This window comes from Lactuca virosa, chromosome 9, assembly GCF_052849685.1.
Source record: "Lactuca virosa cultivar CGN04683 chromosome 9, Lactuca_virosa_CGN04683_v6, whole genome shotgun sequence".
NCBI classification, from domain to species: domain Eukaryota; kingdom Viridiplantae; phylum Streptophyta; class Magnoliopsida; order Asterales; family Asteraceae; genus Lactuca; species Lactuca virosa.
The window spans coordinates 82,637,407-82,661,493 of record NC_136434.1 but is presented as its reverse complement, the minus strand read 5'-3'; the positions used below and the strand labels follow the sequence as shown (position 1 = coordinate 82,661,493).

Below are 24,087 nucleotides of genomic sequence, written 5' to 3'. Positions count from 1 at the left end.
TTTAGGGACTAAAAATACCAACCCTAAAAAGTTTGTAGGACATTTGTGTCATTTCCCCTTAAAACATTGATCATAAGTTCATAACCAACATAATAATGACTATGACTCGTATTCTTATAAAACTATGAACATCAAAGAGCCTTACATCACGTTTAACTTGGTTTGATATTTGAGTTTAAGAGGAAGGAGATTGAGGCTTTATTTATTGATGTTTTTTTTAATTTTTTTCTGATGAAGATGAAGATGAATAAGGAAATAAAGATGGGGTCAAAATAGTTATTTTACTTTGTAGTTAACTGAGATTTTTTTTAACAGAGACGAGATTTGCACCAAAATAAATTTTGCAACAGAATTAAGCTTTAGTACTAGCGGTGCAACATAAAAAACATCCAGCAATATCCATAAGTAACCTTTGACAAAGCACAGTCATAAGGACGAAACTTGTAATTTTGATTTTAGTCTAAAAAATATTCTGACCGGCCTTGCCCAAGCCCAAGCCCAAGCCCAAATTCAACTTGAGATTCTCATCAACAGTTGCAATTGCAGCCTTGCAAGCATAACAAAAACATTGATTTTTTCAAAAGTAAAAAAATCGAATCTTATCAATGTGTTGTGTGTTCTTAATCAAAGATGATAACAAATTTACTTAATCAACCCCTCCCTCAGGTCTCATTCATAGGTCATAACCACATAACTAAGTAAGTCGTCTCAGCTATCAACTCAAGTAGCGTTGGTTCAGTAACTACTTGCATCATTCAGGTTAACTATGCATGCATGCATTCAAATGTGATAATGATATGAAGAAATATCGTTTTTGCTTGTCGTCGTTACAATGAGTTGTGCCTTAACACCCCCATTAACTAGAAAGGGGGGGGGGGTGGTGTTCATCTTGTTATGACCGGCTTATGAGGTGCCACTTCAGCAATAACATCACTTCTCGTTGTCGTTATCGTGTGGAAAAAGAAATATGGCAAAAACACTGAATGCATAACACATCTATTTCTTAAATTAACCCACTATGATATATTTTTGTGAAAAAAATAGTAATAATCAATGACATAGGCAAGCCATCCAGTTGGTTAAAGCTACTATCACATAGGTTTCTTATATAGGTTATTGCAAATTCTTTATGCAGGGACAGTTGTTTATAAGTTCTTTAGCTGAGGTTAGATCGATTTAAGTAGGTAACACAACTTTTTTGTCCGGCTATTGTTTTCTGATTTTTTTTTTACTTCCATACATTTCAAATCAGTTCTTTGTAATTGCTGGAAATATGGATTGTAATGTATTATTGGTGCTTTTTTGTTTTCAAATCGTCTTAACCTATTCACTTTGTGATTTAAGTAATGTATGTGTTTTATGTGTATGACACAACAAATAATTGCATACTCTTTATGTGGATTGATCATGCATTAGAAACTGATAATGATAGAAATGTTGTTTATTATTAAAGGTGTTGAAGGAGAACAAATTGAAAGAGATTAATGAGGAGTTGAACGAATTGAAGGATAAGGAGATAAAGAAATTGGTGAAAAAGAAGTTATGTTCTTAGGTTTATTTTAACAATGGTGGTCACGTTTGTAATGTTCGTTGTGTTTTGTCTTGATTGAAAGTTGTAACTAGTAATTGTTTTTAACGAGTAAAGTAGATCGTCTTATGTATAAATTGTAATGTGCATTGTTTGTAATGTACAAGAATGGTGTTTTGCTTTTAACATGATGTACTAAATAGCAATGTACTTTAGTTTTTTGTTTTTCGGACCTCAAAAGTAAATAGCATAATAGCATTGTACTTCATCCTTTTAGTTTATTTTTTCTTTTTGAGATCTGCACTAAATGGCATTGTACTTTATTATTGTTATTATTTTTTTATTCATTTTTGTTGCAGATCTGAAGTCATTTTTAGCTCACAAAAATGAGTGGGCGAGTGAGTGAATATGCTAAACATGACAATTGACAAGAATACATACATACATATTACATACTCATTCAAATGAAAATCACATTCTTATTAAAGCTCAACAACTTACAATCTGAATAACAAAACAACCATCATAAAGTTACTTATTCTAAAAAACAAAATTTAAGAATTTTCATTTATCATAAACTTGTTTATTTCTCTATAGAACTAAATAATGTGAGTAAAAAGTAGCAGCCAACCTATCAAGATTTAAAAAAAAACACAACCTATCATAATCAATCCTTATCAGCTCATCTAATAGCCTAGAAACAAGTGATATTGCATCTTCCTACCCTTGACTTATAAGAAAACTAACTTATCCTGATTCCTGACCTTGCATCATGAGTTCATCTTCGCCCTTCAAATTTCTATTCCCTTGTCTTCTGTTTTTCAAAATACATTTCGATTCCTTCACCAAATCAATGTACTTTGCTCTTACTTGGGCAAGAGGATGGACCTTTATGGCTGTTTCATCATAATACGCTTCCTTTAATATTGCAGTGCATGTTTTGTTCCTTAAAGATAGATAAAACACATGGGGATGTCTCTCAAACGCCTTATGAACCTTTTGTGGCAATCCCAAATACTTTCTCAAGCACAAAAGCTTCTTCCTTTCTGCAGAATGTTCAACAAACAGACTAAGCAACTCGTGGAGCACACCCACAACACGTTTCTCAGCCACATCACTATCTGGGTATAAATCCGGGGGGCATTTCTCATATGGTGAAACATACGGAAGTTTCTGAAAATGGTCCAACCAATCCAAAATCTTTGTCTTCAACCTCAAACCTTTAGATGGAAACAATGGAATTGAAATACCCTTTCCATTCCTCAATGCATTACTTTCAAATACAGATAATATCTTTTCGTCTTTTTCGGTTTTCACAACAGATAACCCTTTCAACCCATCGCCCATTTCAACTACCTTAAAACACTCATCAAGATTATTTTCTTCCAGGTTACTCAGGTAATTATCTGGTAACCCCAAGTACCATATCATACCTTGAATTATCTTCAATGGCAATCTATTTTCAACACTCATACATATAAATTTCTTCAACCTTTCTTGTAAATCGGCCTTATAATCCCTATAAACGGTTTGTTCTTCATCATTAAGCATAGCAGCCTCTGGGGTTAACCTAAACCATGGCAAATTGTATTTGGGTCCGATGAACTCTTCGAAAATAGAAGGGTATAGTCTAAGAAACCTGGCAACCTTAATGGGTACATCTAATTGTAAGCCTTTCTTTGAAACATCGGAGATGGGTATGCATCCTTCTAGAGAGGTAGTGATGCAGTTCTTAAGAGCAAGTATTGGTTTGAGTTCGATGGATTTGTGGATTGTATCAATTGACTCCAAGTATGAATCTTTTTTCCATTTCATGTATACATTGGTGTAGTTGTGTTTTTGGATGTGTAGACAATTTGGTGTGTATTGGTTTATGAGTGAAAAGAAGGAAACCGTTGAAGAGAAACGTATGAGCTTTTGGAGATTTCTACCACAAATTTGATCGAAAGCCATTTCCAGTAATCATAACAGCTCTAGCTTGAACTAAACGCCGGAAACAATTACACACCAGCAAAGAATAAAAAAAAGTGCGTAGAAGATATTAAAATATAACCTCGTTATTGAAGGAAGTTTTGACTGAGCTAACTGTGTCAGAAGTTCTGACTGAGTTAACTTCTGTTCTGAATGAAACTTGTTTGATTTTGCATCTGACTGACTGTGAAAAATGACTATTTTGCCCATGTAACATGACTATTTTGCCCCTGTAACATCTGAAACACAACACATATTGGAATTAACATCAAACTCAATAACCAATATTAATAGCAATGTATTTTCATTTAATTGAGAATTCTAACAATAAATACAAAATTAAACATAAAAATGGAATCAAAACATCAAAACATCAAAATTCACCTTATTATATATACCAAACTAGAGATCAGGGTGGGCATAATGATTAAATGATATGTTTTTGAAATAAACAAGTCATGCACTTTCTAAGCTGGTGTTTGCTACATGGAACCGGAAGAAACGAAACATAATCATCGAACTGGATAAGAACAAAATGGGACGAGCTTCTTTTTTACTAAAATAACCATGTAACCTCATCTCAAATCAATGCTTTCATCTTTTCTACTTCTTCTTTATTATAACAAGAGTGGATGATAAACATGAAAAAGATAAAACAAAAGAGCTCCACATATTAAACACCCCATCAATTTATGTATGAATATGAACAAGTTCACAATGTTGACGATGGATGAAGATACATAATATCAAACAAAAGAGTGCAATTGAGACCCACAGCCTGCTCATAACTCAAAACAAAAATCATAAATACAAATTTCAGCAAAGTGAAGGCAAGAAATTCAACAAAGTGTAACAGGGATTCGATAACAAACGAGAAATCCCCTTAGACCCCACCTGACCATCCGGGCAACAATGAAACCCCCGAAAGGGACATGGCCAAGTACCGCTCGAAGAAGTAGAAGAAGAAGCCATGAAAATAAAAGATAAGCAATTTAAGCCTCGAGCTGAAGCCCTAAAGAAAATGTCGAAACCCTATGATGGAAACACCGCAAACAAAAGTAGGCGTGCACCAAATGAAGAAATCACCGGGAAGAAACACTACATTTCCTTGAAAGCAAGGGCGATGGGCTCACAATCAATCTTGATTACAAATCCAAGGGATAAATAGCCTTACTAGAACTTTGTACAATAAAAGTCATGGTTTTGGGTGAGACATAAAAAAAACAGCTTGAATAGAGTTAAAAATATGGATGTAGTATTTGAAAATTTCACTTTGGCATTTTATCGAACACTTGGTGGGCAGTGAAGTTGGCATCTGATTTCAACTTGTAGGAGGCTTGCTTGAAACCCATCATTTACCAACTTAACATCAACATTTCTATTAGTTTGCATTGTTTTTCCTTGTAAGATTTAGTGAAGTTATCTGATTTCTTCATGAGTCGTAAACAGTGGTCGTCAATTCTTGAGAGAAAGACGAGGAGGATGTGTGATCGTTGAAGTGAAAACGAGCCAAAAAAAGTATGATCGTTGAAGTAAAATGCATTTTTGTATCAAATATTAAAAATTCTTCACTGTCGAAATCAATCTTTCAAGTTCCCAAAAATTCAATCATATTGAACGAACACAGTGTCTGATTGCGATTGTATCAATTTGAACATTCATGCTTCAACATACATGAGTTCGATCATAATCTCCAAGCAAGAAATCAACAATCCATATCAGATTCATCAAAATCAATCTTCACCAAACCAAGATGATCGTTTAACCTATCGATTTCGTCAATTTCTTCAATAGATAATAAATCGAAAATCCTTTTTGCTCAACAATCGTTCATCATCAAAGATACAATATGATATAATCATGACTAGGGTTGCCAATTTCTAATAACAAATCAAAATCAAGAACAAAAATGATGAATTCGGCTATAAAACTTAAAAATTAGGGATCCAATTCTGGAGCAAGTGGAATCTAACAGACCTGTATTGGTTAAAATCGGAGGTGATAGCGGAGACGGCAGCGTCCTTGATATGGGGAGGTGCCGGGAAATCAGGGAAGCCTTCGGCGAGGTTAATGGCGTTGCTACGTACAGCTAGATAAGATAGTTAGTTGGATTGGGGAAGGTTTTAGGGTCTTAGCTACCGACGACAGCTTTGCTTCCATGGCATTATCTCATCGCTAAACAGTAAACCCACCAGTAGAAAAGTAAACGATGGTTTTGAAAATTTGTACTTAATTACCCACTCATCTGGTGGAGTTGAGCTTGTAGTCGAGAAAAGTCGTGGGCTTTTGGAATCTGATATTTATAAAATCTGTACCTTGATCTGGAACGATGGCGGGGTTTTTAAACCCATTTCTTAGGCAGTTGGGTGTGGGCAACGCCCACGGGGCGTTATTGTATGTTATAACGGCGCAAACACCGCCCCACCTCTCCGTTATTATGCGTTATTAGCTTGCATGTTACTTTTTGTTACCACCACCACATCCTCTAATGCCGTTTTCTTCTTTTTCCTTCAAAACACGTGAGTGGGCGTTGCCCACTCCGACCAGTCTTATGAATTGAATCTTGAGCTATAAGTGAATGGTGCATTTTTAAAATTCAATCTTGAGATTAGGTATTGGATATTGAACCTTGAGCTTAAAACATTGTTTTGAGTTGGGTACCTTTTTTTTACTTGAGTTAAAGAACAATTGAGATTTTTTTTGATCGACTATTTGCTAAAATTGAATCTTAGAGTGTACACTTGCTAGAATTGAATCTAGAGTGTACGCTTGCTAGAATTGATTCTTGAGCTAACAAAGATTGTGGGGTTTTAGAATTGACTGTTTTTCAGAATTGGATATGGAGCTAAGATTAATTGTGGCCTCTTTCAATTCTGTGTTTTTTTTAATATATGATAGAATTTACTCTCTTAAACCCTAGAAAAATTTGTGTAATTATATTACAGGTCTTTAAAGGCAACTGTTAGTCTCAACATTGTGACTTGAGGGATTGTGCATTTTGATTGTGAGCTACCACATTACAAAACCAAAGATGGTGTATATAGAGACCCATCAATTAACGGTAGAATTGTTTCCCCTACCTTAATGTGGGTTGAAGCATTGGACCTAAGTCTTAAAAGACTCAAAGATTCAAAGAAATTTGATTTCAAGAACCTTGTTAGTTGTTTCGGGCAGCGGGCATCAACATGGTAACTTTATCATCTCTGGATCCTAAGAAGCCCTTGGTTGATCAATTTGGGGAAGCATTTTCTACAAAAGAATCCCCAATTTGGATGGATAGCAGCACAACGCAAGAATGTAAGGCTATTGAGAAAGCTTTAGGCGGTGCATTGGAGTTATCTAAGCTGACTAGATCTAGAGCCCATGAAAGGTACACGGGCCCACAAATTAAAAGGATATTTGAGATGCAACCTCAAGTTTATAACAACACTGAAAGGATCTCACTCGTGAGCTCCTTCATGGCATCACCTCTGATTGGAGGGTATACTTACATTGATCATACAAATGGTGTTGGGATGAACTTGATGGACATTAAAGAGAGAACTTGGTCAAAAAAGGTTTTGGAGGTTTGTATCCGATTACTTTGAGCCTAAGGGTAGTATGGTCATTTAGAAAGAAAACTCATACGTTTTAGTTTTGTATTTGATATTATTTTAATACAGGCCACGGCTCCTGGTTTAGAGGAAAAACTTAGGAAGTTGGCTCCTGCTCATGTTGTTGCTGGTTTAATTGCCCCGTACTTTGTTGCAGTGGCGGACGCAGACTGTTTTAGTAGGGGTGTCCCTCGTACTTCAAGCCGGTGCACTTAATAGAAAAAACAAACGAAAAAAAAACTACACTATGTGTCGGAAATTAAGCAGTGGCCCGGGACCCCCAATGCTCCACTAAGGTCCGCCACTGCTTTGTTGAGAGGTTAGTGTACATATATTAATATAGACCAATATACCCTTTTCATATAGAGTTGATGATATTCATATGTTTGAGCCTGAGGGTAGTATGGTCATTTAGCAAGCTTTTGAGATGCGTGATGATGATCTTGTTCATTTAGGTTCCAATTCAACAAGGAGTGTTTGGTTGTTCAATGGTCTGGAGATAATCTAAATTGCTTGGCAGGTGAAACTTATCTTCCCTTTTTTACATTCAACAGTGTATGATGTGATAGTTTTATACAATAAATTTATCTTTGGGGTAACTGATGCTAGGTTTTACTTGCGTTTGACCTTTAAAAGTCAAACCTGAGTGTCTTTATGCGATTTTATATTGTTTATTGGTACTTCATTTTACTTTTATAACTTAAGCCAAGCCTAGTAATCTTATCTCTCTGTCTTAAAAATTAAAATCAAATGTAACATTTTTTTCTTTCATGCAGGTTGTCCCGAATTAAATGGTTTCACTTATGTGTAAGGATCAATAAAATGTCGTTTTTTGCCCATAATTAGGCATTACAAGATATTGTTAGCATTGAATTTGATATCCAAAATTCCTCTGTTTTGTCCTAATTGATGGGCATTTTAGATTTTTAACAAATGATAGTAAATATGTTAACTCCAAGCTTGCATTTATTTTGAAAGAAATGTAATATTTTGTTTGACAATAGAGTAGTACTTCATCTGTGATAGAGAATGTGCTATGGATCTTATATAAATATATGGGTAAACATGGGGGACTTAATTGTAATGTCTATTATTCTCTATTTTGCACCCTATCTAGAATTATCTCAAGAATATCATAAATAGAGTAGTGATAGGAGTAGTGAGGTATTCAGTATTTTGTAACTTTGAGTATTGGCTTTAGCTTAGGCAGGAGGTTTCTCTTGAGATAACTTTTTTGATTAGGGCAGGAGGACAATCATTTGGATTTCCTTTTAGTTTGTTCTTATTTCCATTTAGTAATCAAATAGCTACCTAGATCTATATATCTCATATTTTAGTTTCATTTATCTATTATTGGATTCACATTCCTATCAATCTGACTTTTGAAAGTCAAACTTGGTATGTATATAATATACTAAAGAAATACAAAATTTGACAGGATTGACCCTAAACACACCAAGGGATATGGCAATCAGCATTGGCACCGGTGTATCTGATACTGTAAGGACTAAATAATGTGATCCTTGATTCATTCAACCTATCTTGGACTTTGCTAATGAAATGTCCAAAATGCCTTTCACTTAAGTATGGACCATAGATCATAACCCAAGCCTAGAAGGACATGTTTTGCCAAACCCTGTTGATACAAAAGGTTATATGGTGATGTTATGCTACAAAAAAGGTCCCTAACTCGTGAAGGTACACTTGAAAGACGTAATCCAATCTAATTTTATTATGAACAGAAGAATAACTTAAGTTATATGGTTGTGATCTTGATTGATTGATAGATATACGTGATGTGTGTGCGGATAAATCTTGGGATGTTTTTAATCGGTCCCTGAAGCAAGCACCCCCACTTAAATGGTCTGTCTTAGCTTTTTATACATTCCATTTCAAGATTTGTGTAAGAAAGATTGGTTCTTACTACAAGGATCAAGAGATTCTTCGTTGCTGTTTGTTTTTCTGCGGACCGCCTCTACAAACCTTTGCAGTAGAAGAGGTGGACCAAACGACTGCAGACTGTAATACGAACGTGTTTGTTTTTGTTAACATCTGCAGACTGCTGCAGACATTAAAAAATTAAAATAAACTAATTTAATAAACCCGAAAATGGTTTTTAAACACAGAAAATTTAGTAATTGTAGTCTTAAAACATTGAAATAAATTTCATAAAACCAAATTAGTCATACAATAACATTTTGCAATAAAGTTCATACAACCAAACTTTAATAATTCTCATTCGATATTTTGCATCAATTGCTCGGCAATTTCATCCCGTAAGTGCGTCATATATTCACGGTCCACTGCAGTACTATGTGTTGGAATCTCATCTTCATCATCATCATCGACTGCATTGTTATTCCGAACCGAGACATTTGGTTCATCATATCGTGCAAAATACTCATCACGTAGTCCCTCTCTTCTTATAAAATTATGAAGCGCGAAACATGCAAGGGTAATGTTTCGTTGTGTAACTAACGAGAATGGTGTCATCCTCTTCAATATATGGAATCGTGCTTTCAAGACACCAAAAGCACGCTCAATGACGTTCCGAAGTTTTGCGTGTGCATGGTTAAATTTTTCTTTATTCGTCAATGCACGTCTTCGACGGAAATCTCCAAGCCAATACCTCACATTACGGTACGGTACCATAAAACCTCGAATGTTTGCATATGCGACATCACAAAGATAATATTTATCTGTAAAAAGGAAAAAATAAATAAATAAATAAATAAAAATAATTTCTTTTTTCAAACTAAGATAAAACTATTTAAATAACCATAAACTTACCTGATGGTGGTAACGGGAATGATGCATGTGGATTTGCTAATGCTTCTGATAATATTCTAGAATCGTGTGTTATCCCTTCCCAACCGGCCTCAACAAACGTAAACATCATGTTGAAGTCACATATTGCCAATACGTTTTGGTAACAATCGCCTTTTCCCCTACTTCTATATAAATCTCGTTTGTTTGCAGGGACAACAACATGTATCAAAGTGTCATCAAGTGCACCAACTGCTCCCTTGAACACCCGTCGTAGCCTCCTATTATGTCCCGGAATGTTTGGATCCGGATTAAAAGAAGTTGGTACTATAATGTCATGTGCGAAAAGCAACATTTTGTCCAACACTTCATGAAAAAACTTATGAATTGTTTACTTTGAGTGTTGAAATCTCCGTTTGATAATCACATAACGTTGGTTATGACCGATCATCATCAAAAAGATAGTCATCTTCTCCTCAACCGATACATGTTTGCTATCCTTTAACACGCAGTTTACTCTAAAATGAGCACATAGTCGGACAAATGATTCACAGGACATGCATAGCACTTCAACACATTGTAGAGGATTACGGTGAAGTAACTCTAACGTAAATTCATGTCCCGTCATTTCCGAATCGTTGTCCCGCACTCGTTTGATCCATTAGGAACCTATCAATCAACAAAAGTACCAAATAACATAAAATAAAACTCAAGAACCAACTAACATAACATAAGATTCAAGTACCAACTAACATAACATAAATCTCAAGTACCAAATAACATAACATAAATCTCAAGTACCAAATAACATAAGATTCAAGTACCAAAAAACATAACATAAAAGTCAAATACCAAATAACATAAGATCCAAGTACCAAATACTACAAATAACATTCAAGTAGCAAATAACCGAAAAACATAACCATATAGTTCCAAAACATGCAATTAAAACCTAAGCAACTCAAACATATAAACTTAACGAATAATCTTTCCATATTTTAAAACTCCTAAACTTGTAACTGTCCTCTCGATCCATCCTCTTAATATTTGTGGATCATTGGGCAAATTTACCCACATCTCTCTTATATTCATGGTCCCTCCAAAAATATGATACGCAGCAAATCGTAGAGGGTCTACTGGGTCTAACTCGAGCAACTCAAGCTTCTCTAAACATTGGGGAATTGTTGGCCCTTGAGTCAAATGGCGTAGAGCTTTTTGCATCTCCAGTGCTAAATCATCAGCAGTAATAGAAACTTTCGGCGAGGCACAAGAAGGTGGATCAGGTGAGGCACTAGGAGTTCGAGGTCTAGGAGTTGAGGGTTTAGCCCTTTTGTTGGGGTTACCAGAAGGTGAAGCAGCAGTAGGTGAAGCAGCAGAAGGTGAAGCAGCAGAAGGTGGTGGCTGAGTAAAATGCTTACTAGTATGATTGGAAAAGTAATCATCTTCATCTATGTTAATGGAAGGGGCGTCTAAGCTTTAGTGGTGCGACATGGGAAGAAGATGATCCATGTCCCTATGGTGTTTGGGATGTGGCATAGCTAAGATTACCAGATGCATTGTTTCCATCAAAGAGTTATGCACAAAGCTCTGGAAACAATAATGGGACGGTTTTCAAAATAGCGGCTTTCGGATGTCTCTAAACCTAATCAATGTAACAAAAGTAATATAAGAATAAATGGCAACTATATAAACAAAATACATATAAATATGTGTGTGTGTGTGTATATATATATATATATATATATATATATATATATATATATATATACCTTTTTAAAGTCCTCCCACTCCTCATTTGTTAAGTTAAAAGTATTTGTCTGTGGATTGTAAAGGTTGCCAGTTTTGTTTTTTTAAGTATAACCATCCTGTGTATTTGGCTTTAAGGTTATCATAGACGTTTTTTAATTGTCGTTGATTCAAATCCACGCCATACTTTTCCTTAATGGTTGTTCCTAACTTGTGTCATGATTGTTTGTGCAAACTCAAACCTTTTCTACCCACGGTTTGTACATCTTCAATACAAATGAGCAATAAACATTTTATTTTCTCATTGGTCCATGTATGTTTATCTCTCATTGCTAATAACAAAAAAAATATATATATAGAAGACATACTTTAGCAACAAAGTTTAATCATATTTCAACATAATCAACAAATAAGTTTAGCATATTCAACAACAATGCATCATGAATGAACAAAAAAAAACAATATAAGCAAAGATTATACAACACAATCAACAAACAAGTTTAGCATATTCAACGATTTAAGCATAAACTTGATCTCCATTCAAGAAATACAAGTGATAACAATTCAGCAAATAAGTTAAAAAAAACCCATTTCAGCAAAGACTTTAACATATCCAGCAAAGATTTATGATTTCAACATATAAGATTTATGAATTCAGCATATAAACTTACATATAAGTTTATGATTTCAGCATATAAGTATATGATTTCAGCAAAGATTTATGATTTTACCAAACATTCATAACAATTCAACACAAAAATTCATAAACCAAAACATAAATTTGAGCAGAAAATTTGTTTTAAGAACAATTATATCATAAATCAACATTCAACAAAGATTTTAGCAAGGATTCTTCACATCTCAACAACAAAATCGGTACTCAAATAAGAAATTTGGTACTAACAGCATAATCGGTACTCAAATAAGAAATCAGAAAAAAAAACTAACCTGTTGAAGACGATGGCAGCGCCGGTTGACTGGGCGGCAGCAACAGCGAGCGGCACCGACGAGTGGCGACCGACGATTGGCTAGCGGAGTTCTTCCGTTCTTCAACAAGATCAACGACGAGAAGGGTTGATGGCCGATGGAGAACGAATTCGGTGAGAAGGAATGCGGCTACAATTTTGTCCGCTTTTTTTTTAGATTAGGTTAGAAGCGGTGAGAAGAGCCAAGCCCAATGCTGTGTGGGGCAGAGAACGGAAAGAGGTTTTTGATCCCGAAGTCTTTTAAAAAACAAACTGTTGTGAACTTAAAAGTGTTGCGTGTGTGCTGCGCTGCGTAACACTAAGAGTTTAGAAGATGTTTTTTTTTTAAAACAAACACCACCTTCCTCCCCTCCCAAGTAAGTTATACATACCCTCTTCTCTCTTTTCAACACATAGAATCCACTTTTGATCTTTAGAAAGTCAAATATTTGACCTTTTTAAAATAAAGTTTACACTAATTTTTTGAGCTTTTTGTAAGAATCCTTGTATGGATTAATGCAGTTATATATATATATATATATATATATATATATATATATATATATATATATATATATGCTTAATGAAAACGATTTGTATCGTTTTGAAATCAACGCTATATATACTTCACTAGTTTGAGCTTTTTATAAGAATGTTGACAAGTAAGTAATTTTTTTTTCTTATTTTATTAATCGGTTATCATCGATATACCCTTGAGATTTCAAAGGCGACACTTTGGATGACATAAGTGAACGGGAAGTGAAGGAGTTTGATCCTCCTTCTGAGGTTAGTATAGTCAAGTGAAGCATATACCAAAAATTTGTTGCTAAAATTACTAAACTTAGCAAGCAGTGGGGTGTTATGAGAAGAAACAGTTTGAAACTGAAAATCTTTCACCTTTGTTTCATACATACTTTTTTTTCAAGTTTATATAATATATTTTTGCATGCATGTGCAGATTCGAGCATTAATCGAAGGACAATTCTTTTCAATGAGAGGGCATGCAGAACGATTTGGTATGCCATCCCTTCCAAAGCGCATAATTGCAACAGGCGGGGCTCTGCAAATCGTACCATTTTCAGCTGCATACCTTCCATTTTTGGCTGCAATGTCTACACAATACAAAGACCAGGTAAATAAATTGAAAAGACAGATATACCCTTTGGTTTTGGTTTCTTGAAATTAAGATTTTGTTTTTGTTGAAACTTTGAGCATATTCAACATCATTAGGGGCTGCATTAAGGGCGGCCCATGGTTGGGTATGCATGAACAAGGGAAGTTTTGTGCCGATTTCTTTCATGTATAAAGATAAGTTAGAGAAAACGACCTTTGGATGTAAAGCTGTTGCAACAATAACAGCTCAAGACAATGAACTTGTGGCAAAATATGCACTTTTCATGAAGAAACGAATGGAGATTAAGAATCGGCTTGTTCAGAGATTGGGACGTTGATAAGATTGGTTGCTATCCCTTTTTATCAAAATTGGACATGTGTTTTAGTTAAAACTAAAACACATGAAAGGTCATTCGATTTCAAATGAATGTGTTTTGAGAACACAAATTATTTTGAACCACATTATTTTGGATCACGTCTTTTATAGTATAGAATAAATGTGTGTATGTAGTAAAGGAAGAGAAAAACGGTATGCGAAAACAAGGTAATGTAGTGTAATATTCATAGGAGTGAAATGTATTTAACTTAAAAAACAATTTTTTTAATGTTATAATTGTTGCAAACAAATAGTCAAATAGAAAATGCTTCAAGCTTCACTATTGGCCATTGTGTAATGTGGTGGTGACCACAATACCACACGAGGCATCAAAATAGTGTACACGCTCATAATGGTTTGTCACCATGGTCACAAGATTTCTTGTTGTAGGTATTCCACAGGTCTAAGGTAGCGTTTGGCAAACCTAGCTGGTAGCAGGTAGTTGGTAATTGGTAGCTGATAGTATTTTATTAAACGTTATGTGAGATTGTTTTTAGATTTGAAACGTTTTGTTTAAACTAAACATCAAAAACATGCAGTGTCAAATGAGAGTTTCTATTCAAACACGACCTAATGCTAGAGAAGTGGTGCCACTTTTTACCACACCCTTTATGTTGTCACATAAGCGCCATATATGATTTGTCACACATCTTCAAAACTGTCATTTAGAGTGCGTGGTTTGCCATTTTTGCCATAGTTTTCTTTATTATGTTTTTTTTTTCTAAAACTAATCTATATTAAAAACAATCAATTTAAACAAATTAATTTTATAAAAACTAAGGTGTTGTTTGTTTTTTTTATAAAACCTCTTCAAACCACTTATTGCTGCGCGGCGCAGCACACGCGCAACACTTTCCCTCTCGCAGCAGTTTGTTTTTTGGAAGGCTTCAGACTACAAAACATCTGTGCGTGTGTTGCGTGACGCAACACTTGACTTGCCTCTTCTAACCTCTTCAGCTTTCATTTTTTCCAAGTGTTTTTTTAAGAATTTTTGTATAACTTATTTTTTTTTAAACTTTGATTTTCTTAAATTTTTATTTACGGATGTGATACAATTTATGTTTATAGTTTCCACGATTTTTTTAGCTTGATTTTTTTTATTTTTTTTTACCGTTGCTATTAATAATATTTTCAATTTCAGTTGCATCTTTTTTAACATGTGTAATTTTTTACGAACTTTGTAGACATCGTTTGCAATACTTTCTTAATTTTTTTATTATTTTCTTTTTTAATGTTTTTTAAAATTAGTTTTTTTTCTAGAATAAAACTATTAGCTTCTTTTACATTTTTTTAAGTTTTTTTTTTTTAAAAAAAAGTTTTATATTTTTATTTTTTTACATGTTCCTTTTATTATTATTTCAATGTTTTAATACTAGAATTATTAAATTTCGGTGTTGAGATTTTTAGTTTATAAAATTAGTTTATTTAAATTTCAGTTTACTGCAGCAGTCTGCAGATGTTAAAAAACAAACATACTTCTTATTATAGGCTGCAGCCGTTTGTTTCACCTCTTCTGCTACAAAGGATTGCAGAGGTGGTCCGCAGACTTCATGAATTTTCGCTTCGAAAAAACAAACAGCACCTAAAACTTTATTAACTTGAAAGGAAAATTACAAGACACATAAAATTACGAAACATGAAAATTATAACTACAAAACATATAAATTAAAAATACAAATCATAGAAACTAAAGCTACGACACATAGATACACCTACATATTATATTTTTTTGTGATCTCGTCTTTGGCCTCTAACACTAATTCTCTTTCATGTCCCGTAAGATGACTAGTATTTTTCGTTAATGTCGCCATGTCATGAGATTTTTCCTTCTCTTTTGCGACACTCAAGAATTGTTCCAAATTAGCCTAAGTTGTCAATCTCGCTTGTCATTTGCTCCATGTCACTTGAACTACTTACGACCCATTTACTCTGTCGCTTAGCTTCGTCTCTTCCCATGAGACGATTAGCTCTTGGAACCTCAATCCCGACATGCGCATCTGACGATTGACTATGAATGGTTTCAGGTGTTTTTATTCTTTTAGAAGAACTACACGTGAACGATTTTGAAGTTTGGATATCTTGCCACTTTTTCGATGCCTTCACAACATTCCAAACATGAAGAAATTTGAAAGGTGTCCCCTTATCACTCCGCTAAAGTGCTAGAACTTTTTGAAAGTTTGTTTCATTGTTTGCACCACTTTGTCATTGCCGCGTTAAACTCTATGACAACTTTGTTAGTGTTCCTCCACTTCGACCATTAGATCTTCTGAGACATCTACCCACGCACGGGCCAACGTCGCTTCTTCCTCCGGTGTCTAATTCTTGGAAGGTGGATTTCCCTTTTTTCTTGGGTTCCGGTTGACGTCAAATCTCTTTCGTCTTGAAATCTGTTTCAGGTACGACTTCGGGTTGAGAGTGAGTTTCGAATTGGGTTTAGGTTTGGAATTGAAACTGGAATTACGAGTCAGGAAGGTTGTCAAATCCTCCGGTTGGGATTGTACTTGAGATTGGAATTGAAATTGGGGTTGAGATTGAGTTTACGATTAAAATTGTGGTTAGATATGGATATTATATGGGTAGTATGCACCGGGATAATGGTAACTAGGAGGTGAATAAATATGACGATCATTTTAATTTTGGATAAAAGTATGTGATGAATGTGAGATTATGTTTGTGTTTTGAGTATTTTTCTTGCTAGTTCTGGAGATTTTGGGTTGGAAGAGGAAGTTATTTTTTCACAAATATGAAGAATGTTTGAGTGAAAATGGAATATTGTAGTATGATATAAAATAAGGTAGTGAATGATTTATATATGTTGAAAAGTGGGTAAATTTTTATTATTTAAGAAAAACGGTAATATTTAAAAAGACACATGTGGAAAATTTTGAATTTGCAAATTAGCTCTTTTTCACTCATCGGTAGAAGTTCATTGAGTTTGGTCATCGAACTCGACATACCGAGTTCGTGACGTGGTGTATACCGAGGCCAGCTCAGATGTGACGAGTGCCATCGGACTCCACTATGTATAAGTTAATAAGAAAGGACTATTTAATATTTAAGAGTAACGTTTAAAAAAAAGTGTTGGTTATAGTCATTTTTCTTTGTCAATTATCCTTAAATTAAACTTGTAGGTGCCACCAAGTCAACCAATTAGGTTGCACGTGTTGATTGGGTTTTGAGGAATTGTGACATGAAATGAAATGTAACTAACGGTGTTTATCAGTTTATGATAGCGTAAACGAAGGGCATACCACCATACAGATTACAGACTCCAAACTAAAAGTTTATTTTATTATTAATATCTATCTACACCAACTCTCTCTCTCTCTCTCTCTCTCTCTCTAACCTACAGACAATCTGAGGTTTCAAGAACCGACGGATTGATCTCTAGGGCACAACACAAATAACATCAAATTTGTGGTCTACCCAACTCCAGGATATGATGCAATCATCCCACACACACTCAAGATTCCACCCCTCTTCTTAATTCTATATAATAGCGCAATAATCTTTTTCCTTTTCGTTCTTCGTGGGCGTAAATCCCAAATATCGGTGCTTTTTCGGCTCCTGAACCATCTGCCTTTTTTTTGGTCCAAGGTACATCTCTTTCGATTTTAGGGTTCTTCGACATTTCATTTCTGTATATATATGTTTAGTGATGATCCGTGTATTCTTTTGAAATCACGGGAGAATATTGACGACTGGATTTTTCGGAATCATACGGTGAAATTGCGATCCCCATTTTCCTGCTCATCCCTTGGGTTTTGGTTAGGGAAGTTTGTATGGTTTATATATTAGTTGAATTGGTTGGTTTCCTTGATTATTTATCAAACACTGCAATATCTTCACCTCTTGTATGAATCAATAATAATCGCGAGAAAACATTCTTCATAAAAAAATTATCAGCTTTTTCTTTTTGGTGGTAATAGATCAGAAACTTGAGCAGGTTTAAGGTCTTATGTAGAATAGAATAACTGAAAACTCTTTTCTTAAAACAAGAGATAGATTTTGGGTTTTACATTGATTAAGAAAGAATATTTTGAATGATTTTGGTTGTAATCTGCAGACATGGATGGCAGTGGCAGATCAGCCGTTCAACCTTTTGAGCCACCAGGGATATGCGGTCTATGCCATAGAATACTTCCATTAGAGAATGACGCCATTGACCTTGAATCCATCAGTATATGTGGGGACTGTAAATTTCTATTTCTAGAAGATGGTGACACCCCACCTCAACACATTCAACGAAGAACTCCTAGAGTAAGAAGAACAAGATACAACAACAGTTCAGAATCAATCGAAAACATCTTCTCTCACCAGTTTTCAAACATGATCAATCAAGCAAATACAAGACACTCACACAACCCCCCTCTTGTTCCTGTTTCTGACCTAGATAATCAATCCATAGACAGTGTTCATACAAGCTCCCGTGGATCAAGAAGATGGAGGAGAGTTGTTTCAGATACAGAAAGTGATGGTTTTGATTCTGTTTATGGAGAAAGTGATGCAATCTCATATGGTGTTTATGGAGGTGATTCAGATGCTTCTGTAGATGTTCATAGCTTTCTTGGTGATAGTGATACTGATATTGACCCTATGCATGCTGGTTTGAATCAATGGAGCTCAGATGATGAATGGGAAGAGATTGAAGATGACAACAACAACAACAACAATAACAATAACAATAACAATACACTCGGATCTTTAATAGCTAGAGTTCATCTCCAAAGATCATTGGAATCGGATAATGAGAATGCAGTTCATGTAAGAATAAGTGAAAGGAGACAAAGACAAGTTAACATTGTGGAACAAGAAGGGCATTTTGGGGATTACCTTGATGCTAGAAGTTTTGAGGAGCTGGTGGAGAGGCTAGCGGAGGCGGATAATTCAAGAAGAGGGGCGCCTCCTGCTGCGGTTTCTTTTGTGGAGAATCTTGAAAAGGTGGTGGTGGTGGAGAAAGGGGAGTATGATGGGGTGGTGTGTGCGGTTTGTAAGGAGAGTTTTTGTGTGGGTGGTGTGGTGAATCGGCTTCCTTGTTTTCATGTTTACCATGGTGGCTGTATTAAACCATGGTTAAGTTCACGGAATTCTTGTCCTTTGTGTCGGTTTGAGCTTCCAACTGATGACATGGAGTATGAGAACAGGAAAGAAAGGGTTGTGGAAATGCAACGGGAGGAGGAGGAGGAAGAAGAAGAAGAGGAAGAGGAGGGGGGAAGGGCGGAATCGTCTTTTGAAGGTTTGGAATTGGTGAATGATGAGAGTGGAAGTGAAAGAGGAAGAGGGAGATGGTTTTTTGTTGCGAGTTTGGTGGGAATTGGTCTTGCATTGTGGTTAGGGAATCCGGGAGCTATTCGGGATTCTGGTTCTGGTCAAAGGGGGAATAGGAATAGGAGATGGTGGTCTTTGTTTTAGGTTATATGAGATTTGTGAGCGACTAATAATGACTTTGGTGGAGTTGGAATTGGAATTGGAAAAATTTGGTTTTGGGGTGTTTGTTGTTGTTATTTGATGTAATAGTTAATGAATGATCGAGGATTGAGGCTAGTAGCATTTGTACAGAATTTTTGCTTACGATTTGGAATTGGATTGTGAAGGTTTAATCATATAATGTTTGATTATATTCATTTTATGTGGTGATCCAAATGACCTTTGATGTATGCTTACCAATATTTTTTGAAAGAAAAAAAAAGTTTATCCTTTTGGTAACTTGAAAAAACTAAGAATACATGGAACACGTGATTCTAATTGAATATAAATATGATAAATACTTCCATCACACAATCGTTGAAACTGAATTGTCTAAAAAATATATATAATCATTCTAACATCAAGATTAGCAACATCCATAGCCAGCTTTTGAACAAAGAATGAAATCCTTCATCTCTCTTTCTCCCTCTCTCTCTGGATTTGTCTTGATAGATACAAACACACGAATCATCCCACTTCATATAATAATAATTGGCACTCACATTCGCATGCTTGTGATCCTTGAAATCATTCATAGTTTCATACCAAACATCCAGCTGTTTTCTTCTTCTTCAAGTTTCAGAAAATAGAGTGTTCTAGAAAAGGATGTTGAGATACAAAACAATCCAACCTGCCATTGAGATTATGGCAAATATATGAACCCAAAACAAAATAGCTGCAGCTTCCCTCCCACACCCTCTTAAACTCGCAACAGCACCTGTATACACACATACATAAGAACAAAGTTTGACTTTTTTTTTAATTGGGTCAAAAGAATCAAGAAATGAAGATTTTGTTGCCTGATAAAACAGATGTGGGCATGGAATGCTGTAAAAGAAGGATGAATCTGAACATTTTGTCATCAGGTGGAAGCAATCCAAGTTTATCAGCCAATGTCACAATCCCCAATCCAGCTGGTGGAACTAAAACTAATCTCCCAAATATAATTGCAGCTGTTGTTTTTAACCCTAATTTTGAACTCCCGGGTCCTGAATTTCAATTTCATTTTCCAATTTAATTATTTACAAATCTCAGGAAAGTAGTAATTAATATCATATATGCCCTTTAAAAAAGTACTAGTAGTAAACTTACCATCTGTCAGATTGCCACCTAATGCTAACAAAATGCAAGGAATCATAGCATCCCTGATTACAAAAAGAATAGTGTTTTTACTTTTTTATCATGTAGTCATCATATAAAGATTGTAAAATAATTATAATAAAAAAGAAACATACCCAAGAATCAAGCAGCTGTCAGTGAAGAAGTAAAGTGGTGCATCAGGTGTGAAGATCAACCCTTTTAAAAATGGTATACACCCAATGAATATAGCCAGTATCTACAACAAAACAAAGAATTATATATAAATATATAAAAAAAAATGGTTTAAATAACAGAAAGTCATGTTATAAAATGATATTATTATCACATACAGATGCAATGATAGGAGGTTGGAGTATTTGCTTCAGCTTCAACTTGTCATACAGAAACTTCATGAATTGTTTTATCTGTTATAAAAAACACCCATTTATGTCGCTAATTAAAATCATCATGTGAATTAAAGAAAAAGTAATAATAATAATTGGTGATATTCATTTCTGACCTTTCCATCTTTGGGAGTATCTTGATCTATGGATTCAGGCTCATGAGTGAGAAGAGGAACTTCTTCAGGGGGATTGAGATTGGTGTTGGTGTTATTTTTTGGAGGATTTTTAATAGGAAGATTTTTAGTATCTTCAATCTCAAAAGAACCTCCAGGAGGTGGTGCAAGCATTTGAAATACATATGTGTAAAGAACAATAGCACCCACCTATATACATCAATTATTTTATAATAAATACTTGTAGTAAAATACATGTGATTTTATATAATTATATAACATACCCATTGTCCAAAGGAAATGTAGGCATTTCCATCACGCGTGCATTTAGCAGAATCTCCAAAAGGGTTTGATTTATCACGACATAAAGCTGCAATTAGAACAAGTGGCACATTCCCAATATTTCCTGTGTTGTGTTCCAATAATAATATTATGAATTTATGATTATTGTTGTAATTAGAAATTAATAAAGTTTTAACTTTTACTTACCTATGCCAATGTGAATAATGGTAAATTTGAAGTATGGGTATGGTGGACGAACAATGCATGCTACAAGTAATCCTATAAGTGAACCCGATACTGTAGCCAAAATCACATTAAAAGGGATAAACCACCTGTAAAACAATAAACACATGCTTGTTATACTGATACATAACTTTATTTCTCATATAAATTAAACAAATTATAAATGAGAATTTTACCATTCGATCATTTTTTCAAAGGTGATGGCTTGTCCGAGTTGAGAGAATATCAAACATGGTAGCAGAAGTGAGAACACCAACTGCATCAAACACAAATTATCAGTTTAATCTTTACATACAAACACACACACACACACACACACAACACTTTTATTTGGGTTTGGATTTGATGAGATAAAGATTTAACAGTAACCAAAACAATAGATTGACTTGGGAAAATATCTTGTAAAGATTAGATCGAAAGCTACTTCTGAATTCTGATTGAAGAATGAAGATCGATCAAATTGCAAGAGAAAGAAAAGGAGTTCATAGTTTTTACCCCATTCAAGAGCTTCCTTCCGCTTGCAGGCAAAATGTTAACATACTTGGAAGCCATAAGAAACCCCAAGAAGCACATCGTGAAAACTTTGGCTATAGGTAGAACCGCGATCTTGATGGATCCTAACAGCGATTCTCCTCCCCCTTGGGTATCCATTAAAATCTCTGACAATAATCGATGCATTCTGTTCCGATACCTAAGTATCCAATTGAGCAGGAATCGGAGAAGATTGGTGGCGATTTCTATCCAACTTGCTCAAGTAGAAAAGCTTGTTGGAAGCCAACCTTAAGAATTCTCCCAAATCTTTCACTCTGCGCTAAAATTCAACAGAACGTACATGTCAAATTCAGCAAAAACCCAAATCTATCATGGTTGTGAGTCTATGAGATGAGATGAGAGACTTGATTCAGTCGACGAAACACTAAAAAGTCAATACCCATAAACGACATAAAAGTTACTCCACTAAGATATACAACGTAAAAAGGAGGTAAATCGAGTAATTAAAACGCAATACACTGAAAAGAGATTCAAAACCGACAATCAAGGAAACAGAATAAAACCCAGATAGAATTCGATGGCGTACATCATGATCAACATTAAGTAACATTCACTCATGTAATTCAAACAATTCGCACCTAAGCGATTTATAATGGGTTTAATTCCGCATCGAATCGAATATCAATAAAAGAGATGAAAGAGGTGGAGGAGATCTATACCAAGAGATCAATGTAATGCTTTTGATAGTGGTTGGAATTATCGTGAACAGTGTCACGACCTGCGAATATAAAACTTCAAAACTAGAGGGCTTGAATTGAATCGATGCTCTTATCTAATATCTTATATATGCCCGACAAAAGAGAGTTATAGTTGCTGTAAAACACTATAAAACTCCTAATTTGGTACGATAACCGCTTCTAGGTTTTCGTAAGTCGACCGAACTTTCTGCTTTAGAATCAGACCATGATAAGGACTGATTGCAAGCTCTCAATCGCCTTGCTTTTCTTCTCTGCAAAACTGTTTCGTGTACACGAGGAGATTTACTAGCCTAACTAATTTTCCTTTATCACCCTTTAACTTTTGGATATCTACAAAATATCCCCTTGTGACTCAAAGGTTATTTTGGATTAATTAATGGTTTATTACTTTATTTGGTGTCCAAATTCAATGAATATATACGAAAATATGTTTATAAACTAAATCCTTAATATTATGGTTTTGATAACTATAATCATGACTTATATTTATCCATGGTAAAATGTTTAATATTTATCCTAATTTCAAATTTGAAGTAAATCTAATTTTTTTAACCATACGTTAACGTTTTATCATATTTTAAAAGTAGTTTGTTGAATCAATCGTAAGCAAATAAGCAATCGAATATGCATTGAAGTAGAGAGGTGATTAAAATAAACAAACATATTATAATTATAATGTTTGTTAATAATGTATCAATAATTGCATTTTATTATTTTTGAATTATTGTTATAAACTACGTTTATAAATTTTAATAATAAAAATATATAAAAGTCAGATTCGTAGTAAGAGAATATTCTTTATGGTGTTTATTTTAATTGTTGTCGTGATTAATGGAGGGGAAGGTAAATATTTGGCATTTAGTATATAGTATAGGGAGCAGAAGTGAAAATTTAACAAAATACAAGAGGTGGCATAAGGCTTTTCCTTCTAGTCCTAATCGTACGGACTCTGCAGGCTGGGGAATGGGGACGCCGTCTTCTTCAAGCACGTGTCCTTCTACTTTACGTTAAAAAAATATATTTACAAAAAAATATAGGGGAAAATACAAAACTAGTTTTTTTTTCCTAATTAGTAATTACTTATCAAAAAATAACCAAAAAAACTCACTTAGCCAAAAATAGCCCACAAAAGAGTAGTCAACATTCGGTTGACTACGGTCAACAGGGGATGACTACGGTCAACGCCCGTTG

General features: G+C 34.7%; 4 protein-coding genes across 8 annotated transcripts; 2 read left to right on the top strand and 2 right to left on the bottom strand.

The window, feature by feature from the left end:
• Positions 1 to 2,034: 2,034 nt before the first annotated feature.
• LOC145138802 (protein WHAT'S THIS FACTOR 9, mitochondrial-like) lies at positions 2,035 to 5,795 on the bottom strand. 2 transcript variants are annotated; one of them, XM_079072826.1, is made up of 3 exons: positions 5,477 to 5,795; positions 3,582 to 3,738; positions 2,035 to 3,511 (listed from the first exon to the last, which is right to left on the bottom strand). In XM_079072826.1, exon 3 carries the CDS (start codon positions 3,479 to 3,481, stop codon positions 2,276 to 2,278), a length of 1,206 nt encoding a protein of 401 aa, XP_078928952.1. In that variant the 5' UTR covers positions 3,482 to 3,511; positions 3,582 to 3,738; positions 5,477 to 5,795; the 3' UTR covers positions 2,035 to 2,275. The 2 variants fall into 2 exon arrangements, with proteins under 2 accessions (XP_078928952.1, XP_078928951.1); XM_079072825.1 differs by having other exon boundaries at positions 2,035 to 3,738.
• Positions 5,796 to 6,684: 889 nt separating this feature from the next.
• Positions 6,685 to 7,883, top strand: LOC145139441 (xylulose kinase 2-like). Its single transcript, XM_079073262.1, has 4 exons — positions 6,685 to 7,065; positions 7,162 to 7,298; positions 7,548 to 7,647; positions 7,869 to 7,883. Exons 1-4 carry the CDS (start codon positions 6,685 to 6,687, stop codon positions 7,881 to 7,883), a joined length of 633 nt encoding a protein of 210 aa, XP_078929388.1.
• A 9,456-nt stretch (positions 7,884 to 17,339) lies between these two features.
• On the top strand, positions 17,340 to 19,687 carry LOC145135674 (RING/U-box superfamily protein). Its single transcript, XM_079069924.1, has 2 exons — positions 17,340 to 17,655; positions 18,125 to 19,687. The coding sequence occupies exon 2, from the start codon at positions 18,127 to 18,129 to the stop codon at positions 19,468 to 19,470; it is 1,344 nt and encodes a 447-aa protein (XP_078926050.1). The 5' UTR covers positions 17,340 to 17,655; positions 18,125 to 18,126; the 3' UTR covers positions 19,471 to 19,687.
• Positions 19,688 to 19,781: 94 nt separating this feature from the next.
• On the bottom strand, positions 19,782 to 23,167 carry LOC145135676 (Auxin efflux carrier family protein). Of its 4 annotated transcripts, none has more exons than XM_079069925.1 (11): positions 22,858 to 23,167; positions 22,142 to 22,457; positions 21,823 to 21,902; positions 21,611 to 21,735; positions 21,406 to 21,527; positions 21,125 to 21,331; positions 20,955 to 21,029; positions 20,760 to 20,860; positions 20,617 to 20,669; positions 20,325 to 20,513; positions 19,782 to 20,242 (listed from the first exon to the last, which is right to left on the bottom strand). In XM_079069925.1, the coding sequence occupies exons 2-11, from the start codon at positions 22,322 to 22,324 to the stop codon at positions 20,121 to 20,123; spliced, it is 1,257 nt and encodes a 418-aa protein (XP_078926051.1). In that variant the 5' UTR covers positions 22,325 to 22,457; positions 22,858 to 23,167; the 3' UTR covers positions 19,782 to 20,120. The 4 variants fall into 4 exon arrangements, with proteins under 4 accessions (XP_078926051.1, XP_078926052.1, XP_078926053.1 ...); XM_079069926.1 differs by having other exon boundaries at positions 22,142 to 22,452; XM_079069927.1 differs by lacking the exon at positions 22,858 to 23,167 and adding an exon at positions 22,725 to 22,796.
• Between the last annotated feature and the right edge of the window lie 920 nt (positions 23,168 to 24,087).

Bases quoted from the DNA above. Each gene is read 5' to 3' on its own strand.
- LOC145138802 (XM_079072825.1), bottom strand. From the start codon at position 3,481: ATGGCTTTCGATCAAATTTGTGGTAGAAATCTCCAAAAGCTCATACGT.
- LOC145139441 (XM_079073262.1), top strand. From the start codon at position 6,685: ATGGTAACTTTATCATCTCTGGATCCTAAGAAGCCCTTGGTTGATCAA. The intron at 7,066-7,161 runs GTTTGTATCCGA...ATTTTAATACAG, and splicing joins GGTCAAAAAAGGTTTTGGAG to GCCACGGCTCCTGGTTTAGA. The intron at 7,299-7,547 runs GTGCACTTAATA...TTGTTCATTTAG, and splicing joins GTCCCTCGTACTTCAAGCCG to GTTCCAATTCAACAAGGAGT.
- LOC145135674 (XM_079069924.1), top strand. From the start codon at position 18,127: ATGGATGGCAGTGGCAGATCAGCCGTTCAACCTTTTGAGCCACCAGGG.
- LOC145135676 (XM_079069925.1), bottom strand. From the start codon at position 22,324: ATGCATCGATTATTGTCAGAGATTTTAATGGATACCCAAGGGGGAGGA. The intron at 20,670-20,759 runs GTATGTTTCTTT...TTTTGTAATCAG, and splicing joins GACAGCTGCTTGATTCTTGG to GGATGCTATGATTCCTTGCA. The intron at 20,243-20,324 runs GCAACAAAATCT...GTGTGTATACAG, and splicing joins GCCCACATCTGTTTTATCAG to GTGCTGTTGCGAGTTTAAGA.